General features: G+C 39.5%; 1 protein-coding gene across 3 annotated transcripts in view; it reads left to right on the forward strand.

Annotated features, from left to right (window-relative positions):
- The window catches only part of KHDRBS2 (KH RNA binding domain containing, signal transduction associated 2), a 644,953-nt gene that overhangs the window by 319,790 nt on the left and 310,966 nt on the right, over window positions 1-14,197 (forward strand). For all 3 annotated transcript variants that reach the window (XM_074348987.1, XM_074348989.1, XM_074348988.1), the window contains exon 6: window positions 3,030-3,228. In XM_074348987.1, coding sequence (XP_074205088.1) covers window positions 3,030-3,228 — 199 coding nt within the window. The remainder of the gene's footprint in view (window positions 1-3,029; window positions 3,229-14,197) is intronic.

Below are 14,197 nucleotides of genomic sequence, written 5' to 3' on the forward strand. Positions count from 1 at the left end.
TTAATGAACTAACATTAATAAAAGTGAATGCAGAAGAACTCTGTTGTCTTCTGTTTCAAACCACATGATGAAGTAAATCTGCAGTTTAAAAGGAATAAAGAAATGGCTTCACAAAACAAAAGGTCATATCGATCACAAAGGTCTTAAACGAATGGGTTAATGGATGCAAATTTGTACATAGTTATGAAATTGTGACTTTATTAAGTTACTCAGTTACACTTAAATTAAAAAAGAATGGTACCTGGGATATTTTAAACCTTTGTTGAAAATTTATTTAATTAATGGAATTTATGTTTCAACAAACGTGTCTATGAAAACTATCTAATCTCCAACAATAATGCATACCAGAAAGCAAAGCATCACATCTGTATATTATAATGATTTATATATTACATAATTGAAGAACTAAGACCTTCACACACATCACCACTACACGTTGGGTGAGAGAAACAATGGAAAGCAAAACATTTGGGGCAGACTTGGAAGGTTTTGTTTAACTACAATGAGAGCTAATACATAGATAGAACTAATGGATTTTGTTAAAGAGGGGAGTAATTTTATTTGTTTCTAAGAAAGAGTTCTCAGTCACCACTGTGGGTGAGAGAGAATTAGAGCAACGAGAGAGACAGACAGAGAGCACTGACTCACGGCAGGGAAGTCCGTGAGAAGACAGGTCCCCATCCAGCGCAGAAATGAGCGTAGCAGAGATAAAGGACTAGATTCGAGTTTAGAGTTCATACAGTTTGTGCCCAGTTAGACGTCCGAGAAGAGAGAGTGGTCCTAGATGGCGCTCCCGTGCCTGACCTGGCTGAGGGCTAATGGCACCATCCACTGCACTTAGGTGAAGGACCGAGCTTAGTGAAGAACGTACTCATTCCTATCACGAATCCTGGGTCCGCATATGGGCGGTGTGACCTGGGGCACGTGACTCGTACTTTCCGTGGCTTGGCTCTCAGCCTTAAAAACAGCGTGGGAATGGCTGCGCGACACGCTTGTCGAGACTTTTAAGTCACGATGCTACGCATCAGGCAGTGGCTCCCAACCTGGTCTGCGTACTGGGGTCACTGAGGGCTTGCCGCTGCTGGAGACTGATTTAATGGGCCTGGGGTATGGTCTGCAATCTGGAATTTTTCAAAGGTCTTTGGGTAACTCTGAAGAAACTATGGAGAAACACAGAATCATGAAAGTTTCTGGAAGGCGTTTTCCAGGTAGTAACTCACAGTGACAAACATAACGGAGAGGGGATGGGGACTGTCAATGACCCAGCGGACTGGGACGTCGGTAGGATACTGATAGCAGGAAGGAGTATTTTCAATAAAGTGGAGAAAACAGTGACCAGATTGTGTTTGATTCAGGACTGAGCGGGAGGTGAAGTATTAAGGACAGAAAACTTACAAGAAGTCAGAAAAATAAAGGGAAGAACACGGCAGTGTGGATTTATCCAGGGACACTGCTTTCTAACACAGGCGACGTGAGTCTTGAGTTGAATCGGAGGCCTTGAGTTGGAGAGAGACGTAGGGTTAACACTCCAGGGGAAGGACAGGAGGCACAGGAGTGGTGAGTCAGATTCCGGAGACAGGTTTGCCGGGGCTCTGTCTGGGAGACAGGTGATGAGGGAATGGGCTGAGAAATTAGATTCGAAGTGAGCATCATGCATTTGGGAAGCAGGAAGAAATCTTATTTTATCTACTAGAAAAAAAAATAGACCTCAGGCTCTGGGGTTTATAATACTCACCTGTGATTATTCCGCAGTGTAGCCAGGACTTGTGAGTATAATTTAAAGTGGGGTGACATCATTTCCTACCCACAAAGGCACACTTTAAGGAGCATTAAAATACTCAGTGGAACAGGAAACTGTCACCTTCCCCAGTGCAGGACAGCATTCTCTATATGTTAGACTCACAATAAATTCTCTAATAATCTCTCTGCTCAGCTCTATAATCTATTCAAAAAGTTTAAAATCTTCCCAGGATTCTTATTGTTCACTCGTAAAAGCTCATTCTCTGTCAGCAAGAGCCAGCTGGCCACTATTCACAGCAGAAAGCATCCCCTGCAACCCCCATCGGTGGGGGCAGACGAACAGTGTGATGGTTGACATCCCAGTGATCATCTTTTACCCCAAGCTTCAGCGTTCTTGCCGAAAGCAGTGCTTTCTGGAGGCCACCCTTCAGACATAGTAAAGAGTGAAATAGCCATGTTTTTGCCCAAAGACTTCAGACAAACACTCAGCCTTCCCCGAAGGCCCCAGAATACCATCAGGAATTAACTGTCATCATGCGATCTTACGCTTTTAGTCCAAGTTACTTTTGTGTCAAGCACTCCAGTACCAAGGACTCAGTCTCCTTTTTTTTTTTTTTTGGTGGAGTCCTGATGTATTTTACTGGCACCATCGTTACCAGAGGTAACAAATTATATCAGAGACAGTACCAGTTCAGGGGTTCCATGCGTAATAAGAGTGATCGTGAGTTGGGATTCAGGTGACCTCAGGCTTAAGCTGCTGTAATAAGCAGAATGATATCACGATGGTTAGAGTTCCACGTGTTATTGAAGTGCAGACAGGCTTTTATTTTGTTAATGACAAAATTGCACGGTGCTGTCAGTAACCTCGAGTGGAAGAGACATTGACCTTTAGCAGCGATGGGTGGTTCCGGGAGTCATATATTAGCCAAAGCTCTGATTTGAGCATTCTTGATAAATTTGGAATAAAAATCAGAGTGGGCTGATTTTTGTTTGTTTTGCTTTGAGTTTGTAGTGCTAGAAAAAAACATACCAATGTATTTCACATGGTTTTCATGATAACTAAGCCATAACCAATATTTACAAGACTTATTCTGTGCAAGATACTTTACATTCTAAAGAATTGCGATTAAACACACACACTCACACACTCACACACTCACACTCACACATGCAGAAATAGATCTAGTTTCCTTCCCATTGTATGGAGGCTGTAAGATGAGAAATTTACCTGCTTTAATTCCTTTCTCTCAGCACTTGTTTCTCACCTGTACGTGACCTGCTTCTCCTAGGGGCCGTGGGGGCGCCATTCCTCCTCCCCCACCACCTGGACGAGGTGTCCTCACCCCTCGAGGGACCACTGTGACCCGTGGCGCCCTCCCAGTGCCGCCTGTAGCAAGAGGTGTCCCTACCCCACGAGCCCGGGGGTCACCAACAGTGCCAGGATACAGGGCACCTCCCCCACCAGCCCACGAGGGGTATGAAGAATATGTAAGTACCTTGACATATTTAAAGCATCCCCAGTTGTGAGGAAGAGTTAAATTGGTTGAATAACAAGTTAAGCTTTACAGACATTCACATACATGAATATAGCAGGTGACGTTTGTTGTGGAAAACAAATGTCATTTGCAACAAAATTTACCAGTGCGTTTAAATGAGGTCATTTTGAGAAAAGATTTCCTTATATGGGTGCCATCATTGTGGTTAGTACCGGTTCAAAAACATTTCTTGCATTTTAAGGAAAAACTATCCTGAGGTCTTCTTATCTTTAGAAGACTTGATCAGTTTCAGATGGAAATACTCATGAAGGTAATGCGAATGGTGGTGTATTCAGAAAGTTCTCCTGGGATGTGATAAAGATGAACGTACCTCAGAAATATTTGACAAACATAATGGGATTATATTATAAATTTTGGTAATAACTTAAGACCATGTGGTTGGTCTTTTATTTCACTGTATGAAAGGTATGGAATTGGCAGGTGTGAATTAAGAACTCAAAAAATATGGAATGAGCAGAGGAGGGACGGTCTCTGAGTAGCTCTTTCCCTTCCAGTCCTCTGTACGTGTTCATACCCCCTTTGATATTTCATCCAGGTTACCTTTCCTCTAGTTACATTGTATTCTAGTCGTGGCATCCATTTCTCGTACTAGAGTGTGCAAATTATAAAAAGTCAGTTTCTTGCTTACCTGGGTAACCATAAGTGAGTCCACTGTAAGTGTTTAGTGGAACTGCTGCAAGCTGATCAGCGTCCTACGAAACAGATTCATTTTTGCCTTTAACCTCGCCAGCATGCCCATCCCCGAATCAAGGTGTTCATTTCATTCAACCACCCACAGACGTGCTGTCCTCTCAAATAACCCTCTGTGAATGATCACTAACGTAGACTCTCCGAGGACAGTTACTGTCACATCCGGGGCACTCAGAACACGTAAATGTTTTATGGGCTGGTTAATACCCAAGCAAAACTTAATCCTAACATAAAGTGAAGATGTTGGTAGATGTCACTAAGAACACATTAAAGCATGTTAGTTTTTAGGAATGTTACTGATTAAATAGGAAGCATAGACTAACATCTGCAAGAGTGAAGAAAAAGCATCAAGTTTAAAATTCCATTTCCATGGGAGAAGAGGAAATGTGCTCATCTAAAGTCTCTTTTGTAGAGTCAGGTATCAACGTTTAAAATCTTAGACAGTCTGAAAGTTGCAAAATCAGTAGCAGAAAGTATATTTTACCCTGTGAACAAGCCTGGAACGAGGTCTGGAAACACAGATCCCGGTGATGGTTCTGCCATCTCTTCCCTGAGACATAGTGTGTAGGAAATAAGTACTTATTAAATGAGTGAATTATTAATCCACAGCAGGGATGATAGGGTTGTGGTTTGTTTTTCTTTTTGTTTGTCGTCTCTGAGGAACTAGGCCTACCGTCTTTATGTGCATTGACACTCTGATGTTTCTATCTTCTAAATAGATCTTGATTTCAAAAATTAAAAGAGAAACAGTGGTCGACATTGTTATTAATCAAAAAGTTTACAGGGTTCATAGGGCACAGAGAAAGAGAACAATAGTGGCGTTTCCTTTCACATGAGTTCCAATTTATAGTGACTAAATCACTGGACTGTTAGGCAAATAACAGTAAGCTACAAAGGCATAAACGTTCAAGGAAGCATGGGTGGAAAAGGTTATATTGTGAACAGGGACATTTAGAAGGAGGGCGGTTCTTAAAGTAAAAGGAAATATATAAACCATGGAAATCTGAATCATTTTACTTAGATTTTAAAGTTTCCCATCCCTTTAATTGGTTCACTCAGTCATTTACTGAGCCTGTATCTTATTTCAGTCACTGTTTTTGTTTGTTTGTTTGTTTTTCATAGACTTTATTCTTTTAGAGCAGTTTCAGGTTCACAACAGAAATGAGCAGAAAATACAGAGTTCGCACACAGCCCTCCCCACCCACACACACACACTCCCCCACCCTCAGCCTCCCTCATCAGGGCGGCATATTTGGTACAATCGATGAACCAGCATGGGCACATTATCATCAACCAAAGTCTGTAGTTTTCATTAGGGTTCACTCTTGATGTTGTCCATTCTATGGGTTTTGACAAATGCATAATGACATGTAGCCGCCACTGTAGCATCACACAGAATAACTTCATTCAGGCACTGTTTTGACAGTCCTGGAGATGCAGCTATGAGCAAAACAGATCAAATATCTACTTTCATAAAGCTTACGTTTTAAATGGGAGAAGGCAGAAACAAACATATATAAAGAAATGAATAAAGCAGTGCTGGGTAGAGATAAGGGCTCCAGACACAGGTGGGGAGGGCGCCACCATCTAAAGAGCTGTTGGGAAAGGTGTCTCTGAATTGGAGACTTCAGCAAATGGCTAACTGAAGGAGCGTCTAGGTCAAGGCCGGGGTGTGTGTGTGTGTGTGTGTGTGTGTGTGTGTATAGGCATCCCTGATAAAGGAAACAGCAAGCAGAAAGGTCCTGACATGGAATCTGCTTGAAGTGTTTGGGGATCAGCAAGGAAGACATTAAAGCTGAGGCAGAATGCATAAGGGGTGCATATATCTATCTGAATTAGAGTTCCCTCTGAAATATGCCCAAGAGTAGGATTACTGGATCATATGCCAAGTCTGTTTTCATAGCAGCACTGCATACAATAGCCAACACATGGAAGCAACCTGAATGCCCGTTGACAGATGACTGGAGAAAGAAGCTGTGGTATGTTTATACAGTGGAATACTACTCAGCCATAAAAAAGAATAAAATAATGCCATCTGTGGCAACATGGATGGACCTAGAGATCATCATTCTAAGTGAAGTAAGCCATAAAGAGAAAGAAAAATACCACATAATATCACTCATATGTGGACTCTAAAAAAAAAAAAAAAGAAGAAAGAAAAAAGAAGACACTAATGAACTCATTTACAAAAGTAACAGACTCAAAGACATACTAAACAATCTTACGGTTACAAGGGCAAAAGGAGGGGTGGGAAGGGATAAATTTGGGAGTTTGAGACTGGCAAATGTTAACTACTATTTATAAAAATAGGTTAAAAAAAACAAATTTCTTCTGTATAGCACAGGGAACTGTATTCAATATCTTGTAATAACCTTTATTAAAAAACAATATGAAAATGAATATATGTATATATATGCATGACTGGGACATTGTGCTGTACACTAGAAACTGATACATTGTAACTGACTGTACTTCAATTAAAAAAAAAAAAAAGAATATGTTTAAGGGGAAGAGCCAGATAAGGTCAAGGGATAGATGGGCCAATTCACGTTGTTATAGGAGAGCTTGAGGCAGGAAAGTGACATGCTCAGAGTTACATTTTAAAAGGTTCATTCTGCAGGCATCATGAGAACACAATATGGAATGGGGTGGGCACAAGAAGAGAAACGATGAGACTGACAAGCCACTCTGCAACATCCCCACTGATCAGAGGATGGCTCAGGGGGATGAGAAGGAGTCGACTCTGAGTGCACTGTGAACGCTATCTCATAGGGTTTGATGATGGGATAGAGGTAGGATGTGTGGGAAAAGATAATTCTGTGAAATTTTTGCCAAACAAAGGTTAAACTGAGTCTTGGACTGAACAGCTGGGTTAAACTGAGGCGTCATTTACTGAAATGAGGAGTATGGGGGTGGTGGGTAGTGGAAAGTTCAATTTGAGATCTACTGAAGCGTTGACCTTCAGGGATGTCTGCTGTGTTGCTGGATAGACTGCACCTGACCTTCTAAACAGACAACAGCATCCCGGGGTTTGAATTCCGGCTGTGTCACCAGCTGGGTAGTTTGTAACACTCCGGAGGCTTGGATTCCCCTTCTATATAATGGGGACTGTCGTTTCCGCCTCACAAGACTGCGCTGAATATTAGAAATAAAGCACTTGTAACATAAGCAGGCGTAAGTGCCCAGAACATTACAGACGTTCAATAAAAAGAAACTATTATGTAAAATTTCCTCACATGTATTACTCTTTAATTTCTCCCTGGGATACGTGGTGAAGCCACTGAAGTCACAGACATTTAGCTGTTTTTTGTGAATTAACGGCAAATAGCAGAAGCTATGTCATCTTTGAGTAATAAATAAATAAATAAGTAAACAGACAAGTCTGGGGGATTGTGTTGACAAAAACAATCAACAAACAATCTATAATAGGAACAAAAAAGAGTCTTATTTGAACCAAACTGAGGACTGTAGCCCAGAAATTGGTTTCCCAGATGACTCTGCGAAACTGCTCCAGAGAAGCAAGGTTTCCAGCACAATTTTATGTCTTGTCAAAACAAAGAATATCAAACCAGTCAGGGAGACATTCCTTCAAGGTTTCAAAAAAACAAAACAAAACGAAACAAAACAAAAAACAGATCAGCAGGTGCACAGGGAGTCAGCATGGCCTGCACCTGAGGAGGGAGTCTTATCATTGGTGTCCCAGGAAGAGAAACGTTTAATGTTTTTTTAATTTTCAAAGTACAGTCAGTTTCAACGTTGTGTCAGTTCCTGGTGTAGACTGTAATGTTTCAGTCATATGTATACATACATATATTCGCTTTCATATTAGCTTTCATTATAGGTTACTACAGGATATTGAATACAGTTCCCTGTGCTGTACAGAATGCAAATCTCAAACTCTCAGTTTATCCCTTCCCACCCCCTTTCCCCTCTGATAACCATACATTTGTTTTCTGTGTCTGTGAGTCTGTTTCTGTTTTGTAAATAAGTTCATTTGTGTTTTTTTTTTTTTTTTTTTTTTTTAGATTCCACATGTAAGTGAGCTCATATGGTATTTTTCTTTCTCTTTCTGGCTGACTTCACTTAGAATGACATTTTTTTACTTCTGCTTAACTCGCCCTTTTCTTTAATAATTACAACAAGATGTGCAACGTAGGTTTGATAGGCCACCAACACACTGTTCTATTTAGCATAAAATTTGAGTTAACTGCTGTACAAGCCAGAATGACTCCCCCAGGCCTCCATATGCGAACATTTCTTTTATCATATTCATATATCTTTTAGATGTTATATGAATATAGGGTCATGAGGTCCAGTAATCGGAATGCCATCAGGCCTTAAGAAATAGCTAGATGGAGGCACTAGAAAACAAGCATCTCTCCCCACGTTTCATCTGTTTTCCCTGCACATGTGTTTCCATTCCACTTTACTGTGCAGACTGGAGTTTCTGGCTGCTCTGATCAGCCTGGCTCAGCATGTGAGGAACCATGTCCGCCCTAGGGCCGCCACATTTACACGCCCAGTCCTTGTCACCTACAGAGACTGACCGGCTGGCCGCTTCTCAGTCCTGATCTATATCCCCAGGTGGGAGAATCGTATTCACTCAGGGTTGCCAGGTGTCTGTGGCCGCAGAGCAGGAGTTTCTGGAAATCAGATCTGGGGACCTACCACTCACGAGCCACCAGCGGAGAGGGTAAGGTAGGCGTGGCATCCACACAACATGAGCACGGTTACTGGGGACCCAGCCCCGAGGATGACAGGGAGACACCAGTTTCCAGAGACAGAGAAAAATAGTAAGAACCTGGCAGATACTCTAAAATATATGTATAATAATAACATACCTGTAATAACATAAAAGTATTGTGAACTTGGCAGATATCCTAAAATACACCTAAACAACATTTGTAATAACATAATGACCTACTAAAATATCAACATACTGTTGACAACAGGACAAGGTAGACAATGTCTTTCAAAAACTCTTGTGTTGCATTTTATTAAAGACTCTCAGATTTTAATTTTTTTCTATAAACAATCCAGTGAGTACCTACCACGTTGGATACGTGGCTGATGAACTGCTGGTAGTGGTCTTTGAAGTCTCCATCCAAACCCAGATTGACACTCACGGACCACTGCTCTCCGCTTTAGCTTCAAACGATTGATCCCTCTGTAAGGGGTGAGAAAAACAAAAGTTCAAGTGTCTCACTACCAAAACAGCACCATGCTGAGTCGACGGTGAAAATCTCCAAGAAGTTCTTAACTTGCAGATAGAATTTCTTAGAAAAGGTTCCCTTTATTATAAATGACACTATGAGCCAGTTCACTTTCAGACTTTTCCTTCTTCCCTGCTGGGTCTCTGAGTGCAGGGACTGCACAAGGGCAGTCACACCCTCTCCCTGCAGCCTGCCTGACAGAAAACAGCTTACTGTCAACGAGACTGCTGTTTAAAACCATCATTAGTGGTAGTTAAATCTTTTTTTTTACAAATACGACGTTTAGCTTAATTGTTACACATCCTAATCCAGACTTTAAACATTTTAAAGTTTCTTTTCACTGATTTTCTGCTTTACGCTTTTCAGCTCCATCATCATGACTCAAGGAGATTTTAGGAACTGAAAAGTAGATTTCAAAAAAGCTCCCACACAACAAAATATAAGCTGAATGGCTCTGTCAGTGGAGAATATGGAAACTTTTGAATACCTACTAGGTTCCAGTCAAAATCTCACAACAACACTATCAACCAGTTATTGATGAGTTATTTTAGTAACGAGGAAACTGGAGCTTGAAATTGAGACTCGCACCCAGTTTACTATCCTGTATAGTACTTGTCTCACAGAGAACTCAAACACAGATCTCTTGTACTTCATACCTTAAATCCAGACCACTAGTCAGTGTTCAAGTCCCCATCAGCAATATTTAGAACATCACCCAGTCCCTACAGGAACACCTCAAACTATGGAGAACTCAATATACCTAGAAACTAGGTACCAGAAAAATAAAAACTGTGATTTAAAAGATGCTGCCTGTCCTTTCAAAAGTATGCCATCGAGTGAGAGGGTCAAAGAGTCTAACAATTAACATATAATATGTAATTGTTCGGTAGGGCTCATATCTTACTCTTACTCTCCTCTTTTTTTTTTTTAATTGAAGTGTAGTCAGTTACAATATGTCAATTTCTGGTGTAGAGTCATGTCCCAGTCATGCGTAATATATACATATATTCATTTTCATTAAAGGTTATTAAAAGATATTGAATGTAGTTCCCTGTGCTGTACAGAAGAAATTTGGTTTTTTTAAATCTATTTTTACATATAGTGGTTAACATTTGCAAATCTCAAACTCTAAAATTTATCCCATCCCACCCCTTTACCCCTGGTAATCATAAGATCATTTATTACGTCTGTGAGTCTGTTTCTGTTTTGTAGATGAGCTCATTAATGTCCTCTTTTTTCTTTCTTTCTTTTTCTTTTTTAAGATTCCACATATAAGTGATATCATATGATATTTTTCTTTCTCTTTCTGGCTTACTTCACTTAGAATGACAATCTCTAGGTCCATCCATGTTGCTGCAAATGACATCATTTTATTCTTTTTTATGGCTGAGTAGTATTCCATTGTATAAATATACCACAGTTTCTTTCTCCAGTCATCTGCTGATGGACAATCAGGTTGCTTCCAAGTCTTGGTTATTGTAAACAGTGCTGCTATGAACACTGGGGTGCAGGTGTCTTTTTGAATTAGAGTTCCCTCCAGATATATGCCAGATCACAGGGTAAGTCTAATCTCCATACAAAAACTATTTCATCTTATAATTAATTGTCACTCTTATCTCCTCCCACTTACAAGATTTAGATATCTGCCTACAGATGTTCTTAAATTTATTTTATCTTTTCAGTTCTAAGTAAAGTGTTTGGTAATAGCAATTGACTTAAACCTCTCATATTGTTGCAAAGATGTTATACATATGCACATTTCCATACCTATACATTCTTTATCTAAATATTAAATGAGTGAAGATACAACACAGCATATATTAAGTGTCAAAAAGTGTCTCTCCATAGAGAGAACTATCATTATGAGTACAGGTATTAGAAAGCCTCTAAGAAGGTGAGTAAAATGACACCAGCAGACCAAGATGAATAAATGTAACTTTGAGAAGCAGGGGGAGGAGGTAGGACGCTCCATGCCAAAAGGAGTGATAACGGGGAAGGCAAGAACATGGGCTTCTCCAAGCAAATCTAACGAGCGTGGGATGAGTTCTCCTGCTTACGTTTGGTAGAATTCCCCACTGGGGTCACCTAGTCCTGGGCTTTTGTTTGTAGGGGAGTTTTTCAGTCCTGATTCTATTTCACGTCTAGTGATCAGTCTGTTCAAATTGTCTATTTCTTCTTGCTTCAATTTTGGTGGGCTGTGGTTTTCTAGAAATGTGTCCATTTTTTCTGGGTCGTCCAATTTGTTGCCTAGAGTTGTTATAGTATTCTCTTTTTTTTTTTCTTTTTTTTTTTTTTTTTTTGGTATTTCTGTGGTGCCGATTATAATTTCCCCACTTTCATACCTATTTTATTTATGTCTTTTCTCTTTTCTTCTTGGTGAGCCTGGCCAGAGGTCTGTTGATTTTGTTTACTCTTTCAAAAGAACAGCTCTTAGGTTTGATTGTTTTTTTCTATTTTTTTAAATCTCTATTTTATTTATTTCCTCTCTGACCTTTATTTCCTTCCTTCTGCTGAATTTGGGTTTTGCTTATTCTTTTTATTTTTCTAATTCTTTTAAGTTGTAGGTTAGGTTGTCTATTTGAGATTGTTATTTTCTGAGGAAGGCCTGTAACACTATGAACTTACCTCTTAGGACTGCTTTTGCTGCATCCCATAGGTTTTGTGTGCTTGTGTTTTCATTGTCAAGGTATTTTTCAATTTCCTCTTTGATTTCATCATTGACCTATTGGTTTTTTAGTAGTATGTTGTTTGATCTCCATGCTGTCATCTTTTCCCTTGTTTTTCTTTCTGAGGCTGATTTTTAATTTCATGCCATTGTGATCAGAAAAGATGCTTGATAAAATTTCCATCCTCTTAAAATTTTTGAGGCTTGTTTTGTGTTCAAGTATGTGGTCTATCCTAGAGAATGTTCCATGTGCATTTGCAAAGAATGCATATACTTTTTTTTTTTTGGATGTAATTTTCTGAAAATATCAGTTAAGTCTAAATTAATCAATGCTAATGAGGCTTACTGAGATGTGTCCTTGGCTATGAGCACAGGAGTTGGATTGGAAGAACCAAGGCAAAGGTAACACTGAAGATGGAAACACTAAGGTGTGATGACAAATGGATGTGGGAGGAGCGCTAAGGCAGTGAGACGGTGCTAAGCGGAGCCTGTGTTGGAGATTCATTTGGCTGGGTTTAGCGGACTGTTTTACCTCTATGGTTTACATGTTGCTAGTGCTCTATTGTAGAAATGACTCCACCAATACCGTCCTCATCGCATCTGATGTCATGACACAGGTATTCACAGACGGAGGTCTGACTCTACTATTTAATTGTGAACTTCAGCACTCGTTCTGGGACATACGGTTAGTGTCGGGGAAACAGGGATTGAGCTGTATTGGGCCCGAAATCTTCTGTCAAAAACTCATCTATATCATTTAGCTAAGCTATGACAGAAACTTGATAGAGGCTTCGCCAAAGTTGACAATAATCTTAATAATCTATAACATAACCAATACTGACGTGTGACACTGAAAGAAATTTTTCAAAACTGCCAATATTAAAAATGTTTTTCTATCAACCATGCTAAAGCAAAAAAAAAAAAAGCTGCATTTCTTCATCTTTTTATTGAAAATATTATAAAAGGATTGTTATATTAGAGGTAATAAAGATCATGCCTTCATAAAATATGGAAACATTGTTTAGGGGGTATAACAGGCAGTTAGTTAATAAAAATACTATATTGTTTTGTATGATGTTTGTAGTATTTTCAGCTTTTCAAATTTTGCAAAATTTTGCAATATTTATTTTGAAGATAATATTGACTTTTTAATGCCTAAATTGCATTCATAATTTTGTAAACTTTCTTAAAGATAAAATGCAAATTATATAATCTTCAGACACAGGAACTGTGGATCCTCTAGAGGAAAACAGTAGCAACATTTACAGGAAAGCATCTATTTGGGCTGGAAGGATGAGGTGAGGTGCTGATTAAAGAAAATCTGTGTAACTTAAGTTTCTGAAAACCTGTTCTGCTGTGCTTAGCTGTGACCATGCTGGTACCGTTGATAAGGATGCTTGTTCCTTGCAGAGATGCTGTTCTTTTGACAGAAGTTTTGGGGGAGAATTGGGTGTGCAAGCAAAGGCACACGACTTCTGGAAGTTTCCATCAGAACATCACACTCTATGAAAACACACTGACAAAATAAATATTGGCTTAAAGAAACACTCTCTTGTAGCGTATGTGTTAGTGTAGCATGGAAACAAAGAAAAACAAACAAAATCCTCAGATACACAAAATTGTTCCCAGTTTCCAAAGACATAGGTCTAATATATTTTTTAATTACCTCATTTATTTTCCAACAGTTAATACCCAGACATCAAAGGGGTAGATAGGGGACAGAAGAGAGCAAGACGAGATGTCAGTTGAATGCTGCATGAGGAATGTTGGTCGTGTATAATCAGTCATGTTAACCTAATTTATAAAATTCATTTTGACAAATCTGGGAGAAGCTTTTCTTTCCATCATCTTGCTATGACTATCGGCACTCCAGACCATCGTATCATCCATTTTGGACTCTGAGAAATCCATCCAGTGACAATGGGAGAACTAGAAAATTCACTGTAAATCAATAGTCCTTTTCAGCTCCACAAATGAATTCAGGCCGCCAACCTTCAATTTCATGTGTGTGGAATATTTTTTGACAAGAGAGGGAGATAAGTATTAAATGATAATTGAAATCAATTCTTGTCCCATTTTTGTGGAAGGAAAGAGTATGAGCCTGACCTATAATGCATTTTGAGGGGAGCCACCTGTGGTGGTTTCGTGTAATAGCTAAGAGCCTTCAACCAGCCATGGGAGATTTTTTATTAGAGTTTCTAGATTGGATATGTGGGTTCCATTAAACGTTCTTGTTTAAGTTTCATGCTCTCTTCTCCTCTTAGTGGAGACTAATTTACCAGAATGCATTGTAGGGGTTTGTTTTTTGTTTTTTGACATGTAAGTAATATTTA

Source organism: Camelus bactrianus, chromosome 20, assembly GCF_048773025.1.
Source record: "Camelus bactrianus isolate YW-2024 breed Bactrian camel chromosome 20, ASM4877302v1, whole genome shotgun sequence".
Classification (NCBI taxonomy): domain Eukaryota; kingdom Metazoa; phylum Chordata; class Mammalia; order Artiodactyla; family Camelidae; genus Camelus; species Camelus bactrianus.